General features: G+C 45.4%; 1 protein-coding gene across 1 annotated transcript in view; it reads right to left on the bottom strand.

Annotated features, from left to right (window-relative positions):
- Nucleotides 1-24,792, bottom strand: part of LOC119180363 (uncharacterized) — a 70,168-nt gene that overhangs the window by 25,439 nt on the left and 19,937 nt on the right. The window contains exon 2 of the mRNA XM_037431552.2: nt 563-615. Coding sequence (XP_037287449.2) covers nt 563-615 — 53 coding nt within the window. The remainder of the gene's footprint in view (nt 1-562; nt 616-24,792) is intronic.

Here is a 24,792-nt window from a genome sequence, read left to right as displayed (position 1 = left end):
AGCCAGAGCTTTCCTCTAAGAAGCAGTGCCAAGGTCACGCGACCGGAGTAACGGGAAGCTGCGCCTCGCCGCGCCCGAAACGAGCCGTTCGAGGGAAGATGTTTGCGCTCAAGAAGTAAGCGCACAGTCCGTGCAGAAAGAGCGCCCAAAAATCAGTTGCATAACGTGTAGTGCCACCTGTCTGTTCTGCGCGATTCACATCCGAGCCGCAGAACTTAACAGGTGGGCTACAGCCATAATGATGCCATTAATGTCCGATCACCAAGCTCCCATTGAAACGCCAGGATCGAATTTTCCCCTCTACAAGGATACAAATACCCGACGTACTCAAAGTATTCTACGTACCAACAAGCGTGCCTAGCCGCTCACTCCCTACCAAATTAACGGAGACAAAGTCGCCCATTTTTATGGCGCAGCGAACCTCGGCTCGCGTTCATTACTATATTTGAGGAAGCACCAGCCCCATTTCAATCATGAGCGAGTCAGTTCATGACATCTTGTACATTGTAGCAATTCACGCATCAACGAATGAGAGATTACTCTCGTTGTGCCAATTACTTACCAGACCCGGCTCCAGACACATCACCAAGCCGGCGGAGGAGACCAGCAGCCAGCCTGCGCGTGAAGCATTGTATAGTTAGATCATCTGCTTGTTTACTTTACTCGCACGTATTGCACGTTCAAGCAACTCGGATAGAAATCTCGAAGTGCCACATTTTTTTTTTTCAACCAGGGCATGCGAAGTCGTCAAAACTTCGAGAACTTCTATCGGAAGGGCAGCAACGTGCTTGTCTAAAGCATGTCGTTTGCGAAAAACGACTTTTTACACTGTAGCTACTCATGGATACCTTGGAGCGCAAGCTATGCTGTGTTCCCGCGCCTGTCTCGAGTCAAACATACATACAGAAAAGGCACGTGTCTCTTCGGTTTGCATGTGCCTTGAACACGTGCCTTGAAAAGTAGTGACCCTACTTGCGAGGAAACATATTCATACATAGCTTTACGAAAGATTGACAATACTGGTTTTCTTGTGTGCGTGTGAAAGTGCAATGAAATCGTTCCAACTACGCTTTCTAGCACGTTAAAGTGCAACACATTTTTCTTTTTACAATCATCAACATGCGCTTTAGGTTTTGATTTCTAGATCGGTATGCCAGCTGACGCATTATGTTCACATGTAGCCCTAGCTTCAATACTTTTCAAGGAGTCAAGAATTTGCTCACAATGAAAAGCATTAAATGCTCAATACGTAAGAAACAATCTAGCACGGTACATTCAAACACCGCAAGCTCATGAGATGTCCACTCCCAGCAACAGTGACGCCTCACACACCGTGTCACACTAACACATTACTTTATCGTGGCTCAAAACTTATTGCCTAAACATACAGAGCTATGCATTCATGCGAAATCATTAAGGCATACAAAGCAATCACTGTCCTATTAGGCTTTTTCACTGGTGTCGAATAAACAATATGTGCAATGCTGAATTACTAAGTCCGCTTGTCGGAACGCCACCGTTAGTGACACCCCACGTTCACGAATTTTTCAACCTTTTTGAGCTTACATTCCCCTGAATTTCGGCTGCTTCTTTTTTTGCTTGCCTTGTCCGATGATTCTTATTCCAGGACAACTAACGGGGCTAAACATGATTATTTCGCTTTATGGACGCGCTGATGCCCACCAAAGTGATTCACATTGCATCTCATAATAAAACAGAGCCCGCTTTAACTACTTCGCCAACCTGCAGGCCACCTGTGCGATTCGTTGGCAAGACAAAATGCATTTTTCAAAAAGTTGCTTTTTAATGGTTTTGCAAGGGCAAAAAAATAGCATTTCTACAAAAATTCGACCTTGAAAGAGCACAAGTGCGTATTCGCTAGCGACGACGACCACAACGAACATCATAATAACACCTATAATAAAAGCGCATTCTCACTTTCAGGGACATATATTTTTTAGATAATCTCCAAAGACCAAGAGCATAACTTTTGTTCACAATACCTTGTATAAAAAACAAATCCTCTTTGTAAAACTAAGCAGTTAGGGTGAAACAACCTCGAGTTGCACGGCCTGTTCACCACCATCTTGCTTTTGTAAGCGCACCAGCCGCTGAGTGGGAATTATGCAGCCAACTCTTGGCATATACCTGAAGGACAGTTTACGCAACAAATGCGCGCGTTTTCAACTAGGCTGAGCAATTTGGTGTTACACAGATTACTTAAGAATCACGTCAACGCACGCAGATGCAGGTAGCGTATAGGTCTAGCAACACCAAAAATGAAGGCTCTGTTGGTGCGCCTGAAGCATTCAATCGATATCTTTAACATAGCTGTTGATACCAGACGGCAGATGTCAGTCTTGTTACTACGCTCGCATTCTGAATAATTTCACTGTCGTTTGCAATATGAAATTTGCACCTGGGTTGTTGTGTACTGCGAATATTGTGGTCGCATTGAAGATGATGACGACGATAACGATGACACGGGTTCTTTTGTGGCGTGAAGCCCAGGTATGGTCAAGAGGATGATGTGACAGAGCTGTAGGCATTTTACACTGGAGCACTCTAAACCACAGCATCGAGTAGTGCAAGCTCTGGTAGAAAATGCTAGCCTGCTGTGTCCTCACCCTAAATTTAATGGCGTATTATACAGCTGCTCGGAACAACACAGAGTACAACTTACAAAGCATGATTTGTGAAACACTTAAACATGCGTTGGATACCTTGAAATCACTCTTCTATCGCTGAGCATCCAGCAATGCGCATTAAACCATGAATTTCTTTTTTTATATATTACCTGCAACAACAGCTGACCCGGTAACTTGAGGCGATGAGCCAGACAGCTCTTATTCGAGCATGTGTTATATTATAAAAACGGCTGCTAAATATTGTCCTGGCTCTGCAATCGATAACTTGAAATTCCACGTGTATATGTTATGAAGTAATATGCTCTGTTAACCCAAGACAGGGCGTATTTCCAGCATAACCTTACATCAGTTCTTCATCGAAGGCGAGTGATCACCCAACACGGATCTGTAACTTTTCTAGTCCATTTTCTCAAAACTTTTCGCGATTATTTATGTATGTCTTCTTTCCAGTTTACTAATGTCCATGTCTGTCTGTTATTTTAAACGATGAGTAAAAAAACCGAAACATACATCCATCCTAATATGTATGTAGTGCACAACTGGGCGACTGGTGTGGGCGTGGTTGAACACTGTAAGACGTGCCATCCTTCTTTGCCCCCTGCATTATTTTTACAACTTTTTTTCCCAAACTAGTTCAAATCCACATCCTGTAGTATGTTTTGTCTTTTTATTTGTTTCCTGTACAGCCTAGGCATTGTATCAGTGGAAAGCAAACTAAAAAAAATGACCCCATATTCTTACTTTGCGGGCGCCTATGAGGCTAAGCAGCCTTGGCACAAGGGCAAGTGACCGCACGATCTTCTCTTTTATGCATTCTGCGACCCCCCGTTACACGGTGAGTCGTCAGAGCAGCATGCATCACGGAAAACCGTGTTCGAACACATCGTATTTCTTGTTCGTTTGCTCAGCCGCGTAGTAGATGTAGGTGGTCTCAAAACTGGAAAGAAGGTTTTTCTTCAAGGATGTTTTCTCTGGGAGAAACCGGAACGGCGTATCTCGCAAAAAGGCACTGCGCTTTAGTCAGACGCGAAGCGCGAAATATTTTGATTTATTGCATCCTCTTTCTTTGACCTAGAAGAAGTCTGCACCATCTATCGAAAGCTGTATAAGTGGGTATATGGTGAATGACGCGTGGCCTTACTATAGGTTGCGAAAATGAACGCTGATCCTAAAGTGTAAGGTGCAAAAATTGCAATGTAAGCCTATTCGAGGCAAGCTGGAGCTATTGTTACTTTCACAAAGACGAAATGTACACCATGTGTACGAGATCACGCAGTGAAGCACATAAAATAACGGTCTCCGATAATTTGAGAAGGACGGCGCCAAAAAGATTACGTCGCGACTAGCTGCTTCCAAGCTTCCTAGATGTGACCTCACTGGCGTACACAGAGTTGCAATTGAAACTGTATTGACTCCAACATTCCATCATTTTAAATCTGAGTTACCACAGTCTAAGAACCTCTTCACAGCTTCACTAAGACCACGGCCACGTACAAAATTACAGGGACAAGTTAGTTTAGATGGCAATAAAACAATGTGCGGAGCGGAAGTCAAAATACCGAGTCCAAATTTAACCGGACGTAAACCGTAAACTATGGCAATATTCTTAATGCGCAAACGGAAAAGAAACACCTCCATGCGATCGTTAGTACAGATATATGAGAAATAAGGCATCGCACATTTTAGCAAATTACACACCAGATGTTATATGCATATATAACTATATCCATATACCCATATTTACATATATAAAAACCAATGCAAGCGGAATATAGCGAGATCAGCCGGTAGGCGATGTGCGGCGTTTAGCTTCATGATAACATCGATATCATGGAAACGAAAAGGCAATATATTACACATGATTTAAACTAAAGATGTCTACTATCGAACATTTTTATTTTGTTAGTTGATTCAGATAAAACTGTTCTTCATTAAACGGCGGCCAAGAGGAGAGGTTTCACGACAGCCGCCCTCTCTGCGTGCCGCCTTGTTCTATGAAGTCAACGAGCAAGAGATATATTCTTGCATCACGGTAGAGTCAGGGAAAGAAATGAGCTCCACAGTGGATCCAAATGTGACAATGACTCGACGACGTGCTTTTCGCCAAAGCCTCCCTTTGGGCCACAGCTTTCCAGGACAAAAGTGGAAAGAAAACAGGCTTTCTAATGCATTGTGGGGGTTCTTCGTCACCACTGTTGTAAGGAAATGACGCGTAGCGACAGCCCATGTTAAAAAAAATGGCGTGAGACGTCTGACTGAGTAAATGTATGGGGCAGAATTGAAGTCCGCCTTTGAAACGGCTAAAGGGAGCAGCAGCTCGCTGCACCCGTTGCACACGCCTACGTGCGTCCTGGAGAGCTGGATGCCAGCAAGTCAAGGGAACAAAGATAAAAGCAGGAGTATGAAGAGTGCGAGAAGGGAGGACATGAGGCCGTATAAAACACCGTACAGCTTTGTGGGTGCTTGGTCTTCAAGTGAATCCGCTCAGAAAGCCACACGAGCCCTCTTACGATTCTTGAGGACAAAATCACTGAGCCGCCACTTGTGAAACCTTTCACTGTGTTGTAGTGAGCAAGTGATTAGTAAGTAAACTGTTTGCCATGTAGGCGATACGGCTAAGCTCTTTGTAGGGGATTGGGCGAGGAGATAAAAAAAAAATTGCCCTGTATCTGCATTTTTCACTGCAAATGTCATCGAAAGACAATAGTCTTGCGTGTGGAGAGAGTGAACAAAACGTTTATTTGATGTTCTGCGCGAGCAAATCAGTGAATTGTATTCTGGAAGCGCTGCGTTAGAGACTCTCGATCCGTGCAGCGAAGGCGAACGAGTGCATCGAGGCACGTTAGACACTAGCGCCATCCGGCAGTTGTCTTCAAAAACGAAGGAAGGCGTGAGCGCCCGCGGCGAAACCTGTGGTGTGCTGCCTTGCGCACGATCACCTTTTTCTGCCCTGCAGTAACAAGCTGACCAGTTTTAGGTCACCCGAGTTTGTTTTTGTTTTGTTTTTTCATGGTGCTCAAGCTAACAAGCGAGAGCACATTGTAAATAGTCCAATAAAGTTTTCAATCAATCGATCAAGCCCGAGGAGAAAGATGCGCGCCTGTCTCGAAAGCGATAAGGAGTAGAACGCGAAGCCACGGGCAGGTGCCACCACCATGTCGTCTTAGCTAGAGTAACTGTATATGGTCCTTACGGGACCAGAGTAGCGCAACTGTTTTCCAACGCCGCCGGCGCCACCAGCAACTGTGTATTGCGGAGAAGCTGACTCTCAAGACAATTTTGTGTTTTCCGACGCCGCCGCTTAACACGCGCGAATCATCGCCAGTCAAGTTCAAAGCAAATCCAGCTGGTTTTCGCGCCTTTTCTGGATGCCATTCATGGATTCGTGCGGGTGACTGTGGATCAGCTTTATGTGCGCATCAGGTGTGCAGTTCTACCATCACAGCCATAGGAATGTTACAAGGACTGGATAAGCTGGTAAAAGATGTTTTTCCAGCTGCTGAGTGCTGCTTTGTTTGTGGTGAACCTGCTAAAAGAGAACTGCACTGTTTTACGTTGCGCATTCATATTTATTCAAAGCGAGCCAGATTAAATATGTTCATGCTAGGGATATATGTTTATTCGCCACTGACGCAGCTAAAAGGGCGGGGGTGTTGAAGTGGCGAATTTTACAGCGAAAGCTCTTATGAGATCACAAGGGCCGACTCGGGCGCCGCAGATGTTCCCCACCGCCGGTGTCCGTAATCACTACTGCATGAAATTTAAAACAAAAGAGAGAGTGTATATGTGTATGTTCTTTTAAAGAAATTTTGTTGGAAGTAAGCACTCTCCCTTCGTATCTTTCCTTGTCCTGTGTCAAATATCTTTTGCGCTACGTGCTCCGTTATGGATTACCAACAAGCCCAACTTCACACTCTTGGAAAGAGAAAAGTTGATCTCCTTTTTTTTTTCTCACATGAGATGTGAGCGTTACTGTAATAAGCCGCACCTGGGTGTAAAGAAGCAAATTAAAAATGTCAATTTCCCATTGCTATTTTATTTTTGTGGCCGAGAATGCTGCACCAAAGCAAAAGCAAAACTTACGATAGCCGGTGGCAGGTAGTAAAATCCGTCAGAAATATATACTTATATGTAAATATGAACGCGCTAAAAAGGACATCGAACAAAATTAGGCTTTTGAAAACACTGTTTTAAATGCGATGCATTATTTAGCCAACTTCGGCGAGTTTGAGCGTATCTATCCTAGCCGCTTACGTTTGGGTGCTCTCGTGGTCCCCCCCTAACATGGCATGAACCAAATTGGCAAGGGAGATTGTTTTATATGTGGGGTTTAACGTACCTAAACTATATGGTCATGAGAAACACCGCAGTAGAGGACTCCGAAAATTCTGACCATCTGGGGTTCTTTAACGTGCACCCAACTCTGAGCACACGGGCCTACAGCATTTCCGCCTCCATCGAAAATGCAGCCACTGCAGCCGAGATTTGATCCCGCAACCTGCGGGTTAACAGCCGAGCACTTTAGCCACTAGACCACCGCAGTGGGGCCGCAAGGGACGGTAAGATGGTTTGACGCATATGACGCACTGGTAAAGACATCAATAATGTCGCAATCCCGTCGCGTAGCTCATCAAATACTTTTCGCTAGACAGTGGCACATACACACGGGCGGGTATGTGCCGATGGTATGCGGGTATGTGCCACAGGTGATTGGCTCTTAGTATCTACCCAGGAATGACGAGAACATACAAGGGCCATTTTAACGCGTGAGCGTGAAGAAATACCCAACATCGGTAGCGTCGACCCGACAAATGCGAAGAAGAAATGTCAGGGTGACAGCTGGAATTGAACCCACGCATTCTGCGTGGCAATGAAGCATTTCACCACATAGCTACGCCTGGTCTCAATACTACTTTTCAAATATATCTTAATTTTCATGAAACATCAGTAGTGGTCGCAGAGCTGTCTACCTAATTTTATAAACATTACATATGTACTTCTTTGATACATCCGTCACATCGTGTTAACGTCAATTGTGCTTAGTTGCCATGCGCTGAAGTAGATTTTAGTAGCAATGTCCAGGGCCAACATCTTCCCGAGCATCAGCGCTTCAATGAGCTGGTGTTGCAAATACGCATGTTCTAGTTGGCATCATTCAGCAAGTGCAAACAACTGGTTATATAAACATCTGCAACTCCCCAACATATGTCTGTGCGTGCAGCATTTGTACATATATATAGCCTCATTTCATGACGTGTCATTCAATAAAAAAATTGCAACACGGTCACCTTCCCACCGGATGCTTCGCATAACATCCATCACCAAGTACGTGGTATCTGCCGAATTTTTTTAAGCTTCAGAAGCAATTTAAACGCAGAAGCTCATTGAAAATCTTGAAAACACAATTATTGATTTTGTTACTTATTATTCCAGGTGCCTGTCCTGTATCGCTCTACCAAAACAAAGAAATCGCTCTTAAAAGCATTATTCGCGTAATTAGCATCGCCTTTTTTTTCGTATTCCTCTCTTAGCCTCGCTCACAGTAACAATTTTTTTAACGTACCGAAGATCAACCCCTCTTCTTCATCCTGTACTTTCGTCTTAGCAGCACAGGAAACAGTGCCATCACCTTAAGGTAGGAATTCTGCTCGATGTCGCTCAAAGCCGTCGTGCCACATCACGCCTTAGGCACATATCTTCGAAGTTTATGATATTCAAAAGTAGTTTCGCAATCGAGGCACTGTGTAATTCTTTAGCAAATATTACAGCCGAACCTCCGAACGGCACGCCCGTATGATGGAATATCTGTCAGTGCATGGTTCTCGTGCCTCAAGTATTCTGAGTGTAGCTGGCCGGACGCTTGCGCAGCGCACTGTCGCATGCGCACGATAAGTGCGCATGCGACAGTGCCGGCTTAAAAGAAACGTGTCGCGCGTGACGGCATATTAATCCTCAGTCGATTACTTTTAAATGCGAAGCATTTCTTAGCGAACTTCGGCGACTATATCTATCTATCTATCTATCTATCTATCTATCTATCTATTAATCTATCTATCTATCTATCTATCTATCTATCTATCTATCTATCTATCTATCTATCTATCTATCTAGCCGCCTACGACGTTTAGCTCTCCTGGACGTTTCGATAAAAGTATCGATACCAAACGTGGTATGGCATATCATGGGTGTATAAAGAACATATGTGAGTAGTCATAACATGAAAATTATGACATGTATGTCATGAATGTCATGATTTACATTTCAGGGTGGTGCATCTCTTGCGATGGTTTCGTTCACATGACATGTTGCAAAACTGGTATGGTGTGGTATTATTGCACAGCGAACACAAGTGACAAACCCTGACAGGAAATCATGACGTGCGTGTCATGTAACAGCCTGACTACATCCCGCTCATGATGCGCTCGCTGCCGCTTCGCAAGCGTTACATATACAAAATTTGGTATTACAGTACGTGAATGGATGACGAAGGTATGTGACTGGTGCAAACATGATAATGATGAGACGCGTGTCGTGTTACAACATGACTACACGCTACGCTCATGATGCGCTCGCGGCCATTTTGCTAGCTTCACATTACCAAGCTCGGTATTACGCGACGCGAACGGACGACATATCTAAATGACACATCCAAACATCACAACATGCTTGTCACGTAACAACATGACTACACGCCACACTAATATGCTCACGGCCGTTTCGCTAGCTTCACATATGCCAAATATGGCGTTACGTGACGCCAATGAATGACGAAGGTATGTGACTGTTGCAAATCATGATAATCATGAGATGCGTGTCATGTGAGAACACGACTACAAGCCACAGTCAAGGCACCGATACATTTCGAAGTGACACGGTGCGCGTGCTCGCCGGCGTTCATTTCGCCGTGTCACGCCGGCGTTGCCACGCCAAGCACTGGTCCTGCCATATACTCGTAGGCGCGCTCCGCGCTGCGTTGCTTTGACGCATGCGCGTTACAGCGCGTCCAGCGTCCCTCCGTAACGAAAAGAGGGAGACGCAGTGTCGTCTGGGTAACGCATCGACCGGAAGGCAGCATGTCGCATTTCGCGCTGTTTGCAGTCGGGCCGCGCCGACGGACACTGGCGCCTGGCGTCAGACTATAGAGTGCTCGCGTTTTTCTAACGTAGCATCGCTGTGCCCAGCGTGCGCGCGCGTCAATGCTACGTTGAAGTATAATGGGTCTTTCATGATGCATTCGCGGCCGTTTTGCTAGCTCCACATGTACCACAATTCGTGCTACGTGACGTCAATGGATGACGAAATATATGACTGGTGCAAACATGATAATCTTGACACGCGTGTCATGTAAGCACATGACAACATACTACGCTCAAAGCGTGCTCGTGGCCGTTTCGCTAGCTCCCCATATACTAAATTTGGTATGACGTCACGTGAATAAATTACGAAGGTAAACGCGCACATCCAAACATGATAATCATGACACGCAAATTATGTACGGCATCACTTATCTCTACCTCATAACGTTGTGCTAATTTCAAAGTGACATATCAACATTTCTCATTCGTGCCTCGCATATTAGAGAGTTTTAGTACTGCGTAATTATGCTACGTACGCATCACGCAAGCGCCTTGCGTTACGCGGTGTCGTTTGCCGCTTATGGGCTTTTAGTACGCCGTAGTACCCGCGTACGTAGCGAGCGTGAAGCGTGTTGCGCCATCTGGTAGAACAAAATAGAAGCACGTGTTGTTGACAGCCAATGTGAGCCAATCCAAGTGTTATAGCCAGATTATGGCCATATTTTAAGCCACAGAGCCGGTCGGTGCTTGCCTTCGATGCCGCCATTTTGCAAAACGAAGTCTCGCTCTGTCGCGAACTTGTTCGAGAGCGGCGCGATCACCTCATACGTACGCACGCACGCATCTCATGCGTGCGTACGTAGCGGCTGCGTACGTAACGCGATACGTGCGCGTTGCGGTCTGCGCATGCGCACTACACAGAACGTGGCGTCCTTACGTACGCAACGCTGCCTCGTACGCAGCGCACGCAGTACTAAAACTCTCTATTGATTCCCAACGTACGTGGGATCTGCCAATTTTTCGAACGCCGTTTCTCCCTGTTCGTTTTGTGCTCGCTTTTCAATGACTGCCCACACCCAGAAAACAGGCATTCCTCTCACGTATACCGGCATAAACCAGATTATTCATATGCTCTCTCACCTACGTTTGGACCAAGCGTACAAAGTATTCTCCCTCTTCAGAGACGCCGAATAATGACACACGCTGGACTCGTAACTGCAACATGAAGTGCTTTATTAACATCCGCCTCTCAACTATACACCTGATGTCATATAACCCACGCATGGTGTAAGAGCCATCTTTCAGCTGATAATGAAAGCGCACATAGCATCCACTATACACCCAAGCACTATCAGCCTCATGCTAGGGGCTGTGCGCTTGGTTACATCATAATTTATGGCTCGCCAACACTCAAGGCCAGCAAAGCCAGCATGCGATAAGGAAAAGGCGCGCATTATACTGGTCATCCGTTCGATGTGTTGAGCAGCCCCCCTCACCCCACATACACCACCAAAGATTACTGCCCCCTGCAAGAGAGAAAAATTCCGGCCTACGCTGTTCCTTTTTCTCTCGTGGCCATGGGTGCAGAGCGAATGGTAAGTTTAGGATATCAGAGGCGACACCAGATTCCAGGACCAATAGGCACCCAAACTTTTTTTGTTCAAGGCCCCAGAAAAACTGGCTATCGATCACCACTCCTTCCTCGGGCCTGCGCGTGGCACAACCACATCAGCATTGTCCCGAAGGCGATAATAGAGGTGCAGCCAGCCGCAGCCGGTGCCCCTACTGCCTCTGCTATTGCCATCATGCTACGCTTTATCTTTCCGTGGGTTTAACGACCCACTTAGCTCACATGTTTTTCTCTAGCGAAGAATGTCGGCTGTCAACTCGCAAACGAATTCGGCGATGAAATCATACATTTGAAGAATGAGGCAACGGCAAATGGAATAGTGATGTAAGCAGCTCGAATGTGGCGCTATCTTTTTTTTTTTTCCTGTAACACGACCACGTGCTAACATAACGGTCAATGCATATGGAAGATCCGTTATAGCTCATGCGTCACCGCTGGGCTGGCCATGCTCGCGCTTAGTGCCGGACGGCGTTAATGTGGCTCTTCCACTGCAACGTGCCATGACCATCACGCGTACGTTCTTTAAACATAGGGGTCAGCCGGGGGTTCCGGGATCGTGGGGTTACAAAAGACGCACAAAGCAGCTTCGTGCTCATACAAGCCTGCATTCTCTTTCCACGGGATGGTCTTCCTTTGGCTTCGTACTCTCGATTTGTCTTGGTTGACTCCACCAAAAGACAGCGAGTTTTGCTGAGTAAATTTTCAGGTCACTTCTCGGCTACTTCATTTCATCCGTCTTGTACTTTACCCGCAACGACGCGTTTGGAATGAAAGAAGAGATTCTGAGTCACCACTATGTACTGTGTGCCTTCTGTGCTCCTCTTTTCTCTCTCTTACAGCAGTTACGTAGGCACTCAGTTTCCATTTTTAGACGTTCCGGTTTACATCGCTCCTCTATCTGTAGAGGTTTCTACCGGTAATTTTGAACCTTGGACGTTACGGTTACGTGTAGAATTTTTCTGGTTCTTCGTGCTATCTCTGCAAGTGAACGCTGTATCCGTTCCTTAAATTTGGGTTTCGGCTGAGCTTTGCCCCCTTAGATCATACACCTCGTTATGTGCCTGAAACTTGACCATTCGATCTTACTGAGTGAAGAAGAGCAATTCTCTTTTTTCCTATCTAATTTGTCAATCAATCAGTGAATTGCGTCCACAAACTGCACTTGTCTCACCTCTTTCACTTAATGCTTAGCCTTTTGTCCACCGAGACAAATGTGGCGGATGTATTCCAAAAAGGTAAACCAGTAGGTCAAGTTGATATCGTCACTTTTTGTGATCCCAGGTCGTAAATGTCCAAGGATGTGATGATAATGTGGTGAAGCAGACTTCGGTTGGCTATTAGCTGCGTATGAGGGCGTGGGTATGTCTGAACCTATTTGAGACGAAACGGCTTAACGGTTCACGCATGACAACGCCACAATACCGCTATTCTGGCATTGAAAGGCTTCCCAAGAAGCCCTAGGATTTATGTCAAGGACTTTCTTGCTCATGAAGCTTGATTACGTGACTCCATGACAAGATGGCTTCTTCGTTGCCTAATACACTTCTCCAATTAAAAGAGGTAAGCGCTTCTAAGGATTGTACGTAACATCAAGCGAAGCTACATGTTAATGCATCCCCCTGCTCTAATCATCGCCTATCGATGAGACAGCCATTTTTAGCAAAAAAAAAAGTGGGCACTTCTCCATTAGTTGTAATGTGAAATATTTCTTAGTTTTCCTATTTTACTTATCTGTAATTTCATAAAATTGGTTTCAAACCATAAATTCTTCATACTATTGTGTAAACTTGGTTCTTCTGGACAGGAATTATAATATGCATTTAACGTTGACGTAACTAAAATGTTACTCTTACTGCGAAATTCATTGTCAGATGCCACCTATGTTCGATATTCATTTTAAGGTAATTTAAATAGGATTATAGGTCTTCGTACCAGCATCCTGGTTCATAGCACAAAAGCCTTGCTTAGCTGAGCGAAATAACAAAGCTACCACCTTCCAACTGTATAAGGAGACCAAAGTAGGTAATCTGCTTGAAAATACGTTCATTTTACAGCCAGCTTATCGCCTAACGAAATTGGAAGTAGTGTGTAACACCAGTTATGTGTGGCTTTTACGCACAAAGCTGCCGTTTTCCTTGGTGCGCACAATATTGTGCTCGCAGTGAAGCGTAATATTTTCGCAGGAGCAAGAAAACTTTACAATCAATACAGCTTTTTTCGTTATTTGCTAAGGAAGCACGCAGCCTTTGTGAAGTGCAGAAGCTCTCCTGGGGCGGGCGATGGTCCCAATTATATGCAGCCAAAGCTGCAGCTGTCGCCGTCCATTGATGAACACATAAGTGGAGTGCTCTTGTGACCTGTTATAGTGATAAGAGAGCGCTAAGTACTGCATTTAAAAAGGGGGAAGGGGCAAAATTTATTGCAGATTTCCCCCTCTCTATGTTGATCGAGTCTAGAAGACAAATCAAAGGGCTGAAATTATAATTAGACTATAGCCTGGTTCTCACAATACCTTGTCTCTGGTTAATTGCTCTCCGGGAGTGAATGTGGGAAATAAGCAGTTCTTGAAATTACATCAGTGGCTTCAGCCGCCATCAACCGTGGAAACCCTGCATGGCTATAACCGCGTTTTACAAACAGTGACGAAACAGGTCCGATCGAGTAAACGTATGTGGGGACTAGGTGAATAAAAGGAGGCGGTTCCAAAGGTGTTTGAAGAAATGGCGCCACTCCAATAATTTTGGCACCCCTATAATCACTACCCCTCCCCCCCTTCATGGCCACAGCCACTCTGATCACCACCGGCCTCCCTCTTGCGCACCATTAAAAATATGCCGCCAGTGTGGACAACAGAGAGTGGTGGCAATAGATGGTGCACCCTCTCTTTCGTCTAATCCTGAAATCAACAAGGCGGTGCGAATGAATCCCGCATGTATATAAAAAGGACGTCGGAGGAGACGGCCGAGGAGCGGCATCCTGCTGTGTTCAGTCACGCGCTATAAATTGCCCGTAAGTGCACAGTTGCCTTATGAACCGGTGAATCGCCCCCCGTCGCGGCCGCCAGTGTCGCGCATGCCGATCACGTCGGACACGCCGCTGACCTACACCGTTAAGCTACAAGCCGGCTTTCGCCCAACCGGAAGCCCGATCGTCCTCCACGCCCCCCTACCCTCTCCCCTTCAAATACGGAGGCACTTGTGCTCGCGTATAGGTGCCAACAGGTCGGTATGACCCACTATAGGATAAAACAAGAGAAGAAAACTGTTGGGAAAATGGGTTCCCGCATGTCTGCTTTAGATTGAGATGAGACTTTGTTCGCACTGTTGAGGGCAGCGGCTACGACCACTTACCTAGGTTTCAATTGACTAGCTTTTATGTTACGCACTTTGCAGTACTGCCCAACGTACTAAACCATTAGTCATAAAGGAAAGCAATCCCATGAGTACTCCGTTGTAGGAAATACTGGAGACAAATATTTTGTTTGCTTTCGATCATTCTATTTCAACCATCAGTTAAGACCGTTAATTAAGACTGCTTAAAGCAAAATCCATGATATAAACACTAGTCGACCTGCACGTGATGTACACATGCTGCTCTTGGTGTTGTGAAGAGACTTGCTGATATATGTTGTTTAATGGCGCAAGGCCAGTTGCGGCCAATGAGTGCTAAGGCATCCAACATGAACTGTAGGTCACGTAGGATTGCTATTTGGATGTTAAATGTCCATAGGCCTGAATACAAGCATACTAAATTACATCACAAAAGGTAGACATTGTAATATCAAAGCAATGTCCTAAATGGTGCGCAAGGAATGTAAAAACTCACACGAAAGAACAGTGTACTGGAAAAATGTAACTAAAACAATGGGGCTGTTGCATGGGACAGACACTTGCGATTGCATTACAGCTGTCGTGTCCTTGTAGCAGCATTTCCTTAGTCAGCACCTTCTATGAGTCTCTTGTGAGAACAGCTAAAAATGTCAAGAGCGAAGGCTGTGTACTTATCCGAGTATTCCGGTCCAATCGACATTGTCTTATTGCCTGTGGGTTCGACGTCCACAGAGGCTCCCCTCGTGATGTGGGCGAGGTCGAGCTAGCATTGTCAGTTTGAGAGAACACTTGCGGGGTGCGTTGAATACCCCGATTGGCATCGAACGAGCACTACTATTGTTGGTCACCCCTGTTGCTTTTAAAGCGATAGTCTTTCTTGGGGTGGTTCGACGCAAACATTTTGGTCTGTCTGTCTGTCTGTCTGTCTGTCTGTCTGTCTGTCTGTCTGTCTGTCTGTCTGTCTGTCTGTCTGTCTGTCTGTCTGTCTGTCTGTCTGTCTGTACATTTGTCTGTACATTTGTCTGTTTGTCCGCCGTAACTATACCTTAAACGGCATCAAACGACACTCAGACGACATCATACATCGGCATCAGACGACCCCATACACAGCGTCCACCAATATTGCTCAAGAATCAGCGATCAAACTTGTGCGATTGTCAAATTAAAAGTAATTATTGCGCATATCTGAGGCACCATAACAACATGTCAATATATTTTATGCGTGTCTTTATACCATAGAAGGCATACATAAGTGATTATAAGGACCATAGCGTGTATCACGCTGTGCTGAAAATGCAACGTGATGCCAAAAAGGCAAGTGTTTTCAACGCTTCGCTAAGACGACATGGTGGTGGCACCTGCCAGCCACTTTGCGTTCTACACCTTATTGCCTCCGGGATAGGTGCGCGCCTTCCTTCGTTTTCTGAGATAACTACCAGATGGCGCTCGTGTCTAACGTCCTTCGATGCGCTCGTTCGCCTTCGCTGGACGGATCAAGACTCTCTAACGCAGCGCTTGCAGAGTACAATTCACCAATTTTCTCACGCAGAACATCAAATAAACATTTTGTTCAATCTCTTTAGAAGCAAAACTATCGTCTTCTGACGACATTCGCAGTGAAACATGCAGATGCGTGGCCATTTTTTTCTTAACCGGACACGCTCAAAGCACCCACATTTTTATTCTTCACCACCCGCAGGCACCCTCTTTGAAAACAGCGTGTTCAGCTTATGAGAAGCTTGACCACACGCAGCCACACGCGCTGCCCCGCAGGGGGGCACTAGTTTCCTATGGTATTTACGCGGGCATTTTGAACTGACGATAAATCGTTGTGAATGAACTATGCTTGCATTAATTACACAAAGCGCTAAAACAGCTACGATTAAATTTAAGCATTACCAGGCGCAAAGCTACCAATTACTGTGAAAAGGTCGCAAACCAAACTTTCACTGTCAATTCTCTTTCAAAACAGTTTCCTCGCCGTTCTAGCTCGAGAAGAAACTTTTTTTTTCCTCTGACCAGAAACAAATTGGTACGAAACATTGAACGTCATCATCCTATACAGAGTGATTCAATTCATCGTGAAAATAAATGTATGCGGTAGAACATGTACCTGATGTTTGTGCCCACGTCAACGTCTATGGAGTTAGGATAATCGATTTACTCGCCACAGCGTCAAGTGTGTTTGGAGAAGTGCATGTATGTACAGTACCGCCCAGTGTTAAAGGGAACACGCGAATGCGCATCATCAATATTGCTGGCCCTCTAAAAGCACGTGGCTATGACGACAGTCTGCACGCACGTGCCTAGTCTGCCAAAATAAGACGTAACTTTCAACTTCCAGTAGTGTTACGCATATCTAAGCTACTATGCTTCCGTAAGACAGCAAAATATAACCATGCTGTGCGCACAGGTGTTACCTTTACCAGTGCACACGTCTGTAAATCGACAGTCTTGCACTGAAAGCACAAGCGGACGCAGGTTTCCTCTGCAAGAGGGGGGGGGGGGCGAGGAGGAGAGGTGAAGGGTTTCAGTTTCAGTCTCTTTTCAACATCAAGGTAAAACGCATACTCAAGTGGTGGACGGTGGACAAAAAGTATCTAAAATGTGCTTGAAAGCGTCCACTGGTCATCGTAGCACCCCCCTCCTCCTGATAAAGCGACACTAAAGAGAAATTTACTTGGTTTAGATGGAAAAGCTCTGTTCTAAGAACTCTAATGTCATACGTTGGCTACCATACGATCATTATTAGTAGTGAAAATCAAGGTTGAAGTTTCATTTTTAATGTTCACACCAAAATCTGTACACGTGACGTCTAAAATTTTGAAATGTATTTTACGTGTTCTCGCGACATAGGCTCCATATTTTTTTTAAATCTTCGTATGTAATGTATACGCCACCTACAGATGACCATGTATATCTATTTTATTGATTGGAAGCTACGTAGCACCAATAGGTACCTTTAAAATTCATGACGTCACGGAGGCTGGTGCGGGAACCTCAAGGTGGCGTCTTTTCTCGTATTTGGTTACCGTGCGTTTTCTCAAGTGCCATGATGTCGGGCTAAGAGTGGCCTTTTCGAGATTGTGCAATTTTACTTTACTATTAAGCGAAAAAAAAATGCTCTTTAGCGCCCCTCTAAGTCAAGGTTTGAGGCAAACCTCGTCGCCTTCCCGCCCTCCCCCCATGCCTCTCTTAGGTCACGAGGTCGAGTGTTCGCCAGCCTTCTGCACACCTCTTGCGCACGTCTGTTACTGAACATAAAAACGTCTGATGTGGCACATGGAATTCAACACAGAGTATAGCCCTTAGGCTGGCTTTGAATGTCAACAAACAGGCAAGCACAGATTGCACCATCAGGCATGTGTGCATTACCGCAAAATCTATTTCGACTTCAATTAGATCCCATCGGGTCAGTAATAGTACGGTGATCTCATCATACTCGTCAGTGTGCGTTTCATGTTCAACCGCCAACCTCGAAACGAATTGGCGTGTGAAATGCTTTATTTAGTGACTTGGGAGGGGGGGGGGGGGGCATCTTATCTAGTGAATACTCATTGTGGGACTATTTTAAAGACGCAACTTTTTACGATGATGAAGAGGTAGAAAATAAACATAATAGATAATGATGTCGTTTCCGCTCGAATAAATAGCAGCGCTCGCCTTCCCCAAGGTTATTCTTCATCTAAAAAATTAGTTCATCACAAGTAGAATTCAAGTTGGATAGCACCGTGTCTTCGTTTCGACGCGAAGCAACATGAAATGATCCAAGCCAAAAGACTATCAAAATTCACCAATGTTCTGGGTCATCAGCAATGGCGCGGAATGTCAGTGCCCTTCCTTCTTCCATTCTACTTTTTTCCTTCATTTTTTTATCCAGCCAACGACGTATGCTATGCATTCGTGAGAACAGGAGTATACCCATGTGTCATTATAGTTCATCAGGGATATACTGCATTTATTGTGGTGGGCGTGAAGCTTGCGGAGATATCTTTCAGCTGTCTCGAGAACCTACCGTTCCATATAAGCGCTATCTTGAAGCCACTCAGAAAGCCTTCGCCTGTCAGACGATTAAGGTCAGTCTTCAGAGTCCCGAAAAGAGCGCTATGCTCGACTATGTGCATCGCTACAGGATTATTTTCTACGGCACTTGCTCTCACCCGCATTACTTTAATCCAAGTTCTTACCCAGTGGCCCAGCGACCACAGGATGGCATTATATGCACTTCTGCCATTTTATTAACCAATAGTAATATGTGGCTGCTACTTGGCTGCGATGGTACAAATGCATAGCCATGCAGGAAACACGTATCAAAGTGGTGAAGGCTGTTTTCTGCATTTGTGCAGCGTTATTAAGGCGTACTTAACCAGAGCTTGCGATGGTGGCAACAACCAGCATCGTTGTTCATGTACTTATGATTTATTAATATTTCTTGTGTAACGAAAGGACAGCGTAGTTATCATGGTGTTTCTGACAGGAACCAAGGCGCAGATAACAGTATCTTCATGCCACCGGGACATTATTTCATTAAGACTTCTGTGTCATATCTGCGCCAACAAAACCTGGAACCAAGAGTGAAGGTGGCTGCCAAACCATATGTTCATGATATATTAGAGGCCACCGGAAGCATGCAGATTACCTTTAAAAATGTTTTTTTAAATAGTTCTCGCTGGCTCTTACGCACAGTCCCACTTTCAACAGGACTCAACAGCAACTAAAGGAGAGGTGCAAATATTACACATCATTAATACCCTCACGCGCTTCTGAGACCGATCTATAGTCGCCATAGCCTACAGCAGGCGCTAAAGATAACACCAGGGTTATATTAAAACACTGCAGATACTAGAGAAACAATATGTGTCACGGCAAATTGTTTGCGAGCGGCATCGAGCCATGCAACACACACACACACACACACACACACACACACAAAACTCGCCGGATTGTTTCAAGCGTTTCTCATTTATGCCCTAAACTCTGCTTCCTCCAATCACTCTACTGTTTTAATAAACAAAGCATCAAATAAACGCGACCATCCAAAGCCAAAACACTGTGGATTAGTGTTTTTTTTTTCTTTTCATTTTTTTGTGTTAGACGTTCATCACCTCCTGGAATTTCTATAGAACCGCAACTATGCGATTCGTCGGTAGGCAGCATTAGATGAAAGGATGCCACTAAAGAAAAAGACATACTGGAAGACTGCATGCGCCAAAAAAACACCAAGGCTATAGCTATATAGAACAGATTCTTCCAATGCCGCAAAAGAAAGATCGAAAAGACTGACTATAGGAAGAGTATAACGTGGTCACAACAGCCAATCTCTCTGAGCGATAAAGGCGTGCAAAAAAAAAAGAAAACGAGTGCACACAGATCACCTCACGGCCGCTGGGTTTCGAATTACCCTCACCGTTCGATCAGTTATCGATACCGTGCAAAGGTGCATCCACATCAGCTGCCACCCGCTGACAACGCGTAGACTACAAAACAAGAAATACAGCCTAATATAATGCGTATGTCCGCGAAAACAACAGGAGCAATGCGACATAAATAAATATTACAAAGAAGTATTAAGCCGTTTATCGGAAATCAGACAACGCCGCAAGAGCTCGTCCTTCCTCTTCTGCAGGGACACTTTACGGATTAGTCTGAAAATTAGAATGACAAAAAAAAACAATTGATAATGTAGTTGTGCTTCAGCATTCTTAACCCAGTTATCCAGTGGTGCGTGATTTACTAAGGTCGGAGATAAGAAAAGCTTGAGCGACGAAGTATGCGTAGGCACGCAATCCACGGCTCCTTCTAGGAACGCGATGCCTCAGATCGGACGACTTATACGTACCACGATTCATCGTGGTGTGTAGGTAAGCCCAGCTGAACCATGGCCGTCATGATAGCGCTCCTTTGCCACGGTTTCGTAGGGACAGTTGGACTCTCAGGCAAGTCTTATACGTGTTACCGTTGCATATAGTTATTAGACTGGAGTGAGAAAGGGAGCTGGTTTAGACGTATGAAGGTGAACGAGAACCTTCGAGTTCTGGATGCGCAAGGATCATAAAAAGCCCAGCAGTCTATTACGTCTTAGTGATAAGTGTCTTGCTGCCAACTGAAGCGTCAAGCTGATAGACACCCAGCAAGCCTCTAAAAGCAACTATTATTTGCTACCTTTTTTTTTAGTTTTTTTAGTGGCTTTGTTTTTCTTTTTGATTTTTGCATTACGTGCACCCTGCCGTAACGTCGTCTCCGAAAGGCACGAATTGAGTGCACCAGCTTGGCTGTGTGGCGAGGGTCTACGTGGGGCAAAGCGTGCTAAATCACAATGACCGCAAAGATTTCGCTAATGTTCTGACGCCTCATCGTATCTTGCGTTATTTCGTATGAAGTGTTTTTTTTTTTCGCATGTCAACGGCCTTCAGGTGGCCTTGACCCAAAAGCTAGCACATTGTCTGGCCGCTCACATGAGACCACCCGGGCGCTCAGAACGAGACATCCGAGAACTGAAATTATCAATACACCTTTGACTTCACAGTGCTGCCTTCTTCCTTGTAACTAAAAACGCTTCGCTTGGGAACTGAACGAGGGCTTCTTTTACACCAAGAATCATTTCTTACAGAATGCCTTGCCTTTAGTAAATGACATGTATTCACGTTTTTTTTTTATTTTATCTTCTTCATGTCCGCGTAGCCTTTTTCGTTTACAGTGAGAGGCCTGGAAATTATTGTCTTCGTGTTGCCTGCAGCATTTCTTCAGCAGCTAGCTAGCTCGGCCTATCTTCGAATACGTAACATGTATGTTTAGTGCTTTTACCATGACTACTCGTGAGCGCACAGACTTCTTGGGCGATAAATATTGTAACGCTTTCTTTAGGACTCTCGCAGACTTCCCTGACCACGCTTCCGGATGCGTCCGCGTTGCCAATCAGCGCTCGCGCCGGAAGAAACTGGAATACGTGGATCTATGCCTATAGTGGTGTGTTGAGTGTCAACGTTCGCTTCTACAAAATTCTTCAGTTGACGATAGATGCATGGGGTGCGGATACGTTCAGTTCCAGAAATGTACATCTCAACAAGCAGTTAGTTTATTTAAGCAACACTGTTAGACCATACCTATTCCAAGGTTTCCATTTTGGCGCATCTGTTAAGTCACCCTTCACCTGGTGACATTGAACATTTTATTTGGACCCTAGGAGTTGGTGCGTGCCCAGTGAGTAGCATTATACCATAAAAAATTTTCTGATTCTTTCATTAGAAGCTGAGAGAACGAATGTTGTTGAGGCGGTGCAAAACCATGATGCAAGGAGGCAAGATCGAAACCCTTCCCGCTCACCCCGCGTAGCCTTCGCAAGCCAATTCCATTCTTGACCTCTCCGGCACGTGAGCGGCGGGATAACATGATGCATACGCATCAACACGTCATGCGCACTGAAGGTCCAGAGCGCATGACGAGCCCAAATCAGCCGGAGCCCCCGAGATGCGAGCGATGTTGTGTCCACGTTCTCTCCGCTTCATCTCTGAGTTATGCCGAATGTGCCCTCGCCAATCACCTGGCTTTCAACCTATTGCTGAGCATGAAATCTGCGACATTTGCATGAACACGAGTCCAGTGGCAGCATCAGCCAATGCAGCAGGAACATTCAGTTTGACAAGGGAGGATCAACGAGCCTCATGACCACCAGAACGTGGTAGAAAATTAGTTGCGTTGTCAGGGATATGGTGTCTGAAGGATGCCAAAGCGCGGAAATACCAACGAATGGGAAACGCAGGCAGATAAGTCCCACATCACGCGGCGATTCACCGCAAAACTTACAAAAAATCAAGCACTAATTCAGTTTGTGTTTTGTTTTGGTTAAGTTTAATTCCCCTATGTGATTTAGAAGGTGAGTCTCCGCACATCCTCTTTCTTTGTAAACATCGGTGCCTTGTTTTCAATTCACTTCCGCTCATTTTGACGCAAGCATAGCGCGCTCCTCTGTTGTGTTCCTTGTCTGCGTTCAAACCAGCTACTGCTACGCTCCCGTTCCACAATACTGCGTACTGCCCGCGTTTCAGCGTTTTGCTTATAGTCAAGGCCTTAGCGAACTTTTGGCGTTGTGTAGTGGCCTATAGAATAGTCTACAGCACCCTCTCTCTTTTTCTTTTTCTCGTGCGTCTACTTTCTTCTTCGCTTTCCTTTTTTAATCTTCTCCGTTCCCCCTCTCCTTAGTGCAAGGTAGCGAACCAGGTGCTACAATTATGTTTGACCTCCCACCTTTTTTTTTTATTTGTTCTCTTTTTCTCATATTTAAACCTGCAATCTGCGCATGCAATCACGTCCCACCTTGAAAGCACGCTTAGGAAAAAGACAATGTGCGTATGATGGCACATATTAGGGTTTAAAAAATGGCGCCATATTTGCATGATTCACTTCAAATGTCGTCGAAAGCAGGTAATCCTGCGTCTGGAGAGAGTGAATGAAATGTTTGTTTGATGTTCTGCGCGATGATATCGGTGAAAATGATCCTGGAGGCACTGCGCAAGACATTAACGCCACTAGCCGTATAGGCTGCGAATTCAAATGTTTTTCACAGAAATGTTTTTATAATAATTTCATTTAAAAATAAAGCATTCTTCTATTCTTCTATGAGTGCCATCTGGCAGTAATCTTAATAGACGAGCTGATGGCCTCCGACGTATTGAGCGCGCGGCGTGTGCGCGCCACCTAGGAGGCCATAATTTCAATAATGCAATGCCACGGGTAGATGCCACCACCGGAACGTCGTAGCGAGAGTAACGCAGGAAACACCGACTTTTTCGTGCTTAGCATTGCGTTGTTAGCTCAGCCAGCACCTCCTCTATTTTTTCAGTGCCCGAGCGAACGCCCTCTTCAGGCCGACGAGCGCGTGCTCCTCCTCCGCTCGCCACTGCCGCATGCTAGCGCTGCGCGAGTAGACATGTAGGGTTACTCAATGCGCGTGCCCCCCCCCCCCTCCACCGCAAGGGGGCGCGCGCATCAAGGAACTCCAAAAAGACAGGATCCTGGCGCTGAACGGCCGCGCGTAATAGGAAGCTCGCGAATTCGTGTTTTCATGCGAGTTGATTTGTAGGCGTGCTTCTCGACAGCTTTCACGGATGCAGGGAGGATGAAAAGTAGCACGAACATAGCGGCACGCTGTTTTCTCCTGGCTCTGTCAGGCCATTCTACCAGTTCAATATATGCGTACGAGAGTTTTATAGCACTCGTATTTAATTTCTCTTTGAAGCTATTGTAGCCTCATTATTTGCATGCCTCAGTATATACTACTGTTGTGTACCACTCTGCACACCTGGCGGAAAAAATAAGATTGTTTTCTTTTTCATTCCTCAATAGTTACCAAAAAACTCGCCAGCTTTCTTATGATTCACCTGAGACGACTGAAAGACAAATACTACCCTCGTTTCCTTCCGATTCAATGCACTGAATGTTTCCTATTTCTCTCGGGGATATTTCTGTGCCCAGCATGGTTTCCTTACTTCCTCAAGAATAGGAGACAAAGCTAACTCTCTGCTCCTCAGCTGCTTATGCACTGCCCTCATGATTCGCCCATTTTAAAAAAGCGGAGATTTTATATGATGTCGTCATGTTATGTGACCTTCCAATACGTCACAAACATTCATGATTGATTGATTGATTTGTGAGGTTTAACGTCCCAAAACCACCATAATATTATGAGAGACGCCGTACTGGAGGGCTCCGGAAATTTCGAACACCTGGGGTTCTTTAACGTGCATCCAAATTTGAGCACACGGGCCTACAACATTTCCGCCTCCATCGGAAATGCAGCCGCCGCAGCCGGGAATCGAACCCGCGACCGGCGGGTCAGCAGCCGAGTACCTTAGCCACTAGACCACCGCGGCGGGGCACAAACATTTATGGTATGTGACGTCATATGACGAAGTTTTTACGTAATGATGATTTCTTGCATCACCCATGTTAACGCCGCCGACGCGACAAGACGCCGGACGCCACCGACGATCAATTGCTGCTTTTGATGAGGTGTTTAAAGCTATCGACTTAATTCACCACATGGCTGCAGCTCCGTGAAATCGCAGCTTTCGCTGGTGTTCGGGCAGAGCGTGCTTGCAGTAATCAGACAA

Source organism: Rhipicephalus microplus, chromosome 7 (assembly GCF_043290135.1).
Source record: "Rhipicephalus microplus isolate Deutch F79 chromosome 7, USDA_Rmic, whole genome shotgun sequence".
NCBI lineage: Eukaryota > Metazoa > Arthropoda > Arachnida > Ixodida > Ixodidae > Rhipicephalus > Rhipicephalus microplus.
The sequence above is the reverse complement of the archived record's forward strand: the minus strand, read 5'-3'. Positions and strand labels throughout refer to the sequence as shown.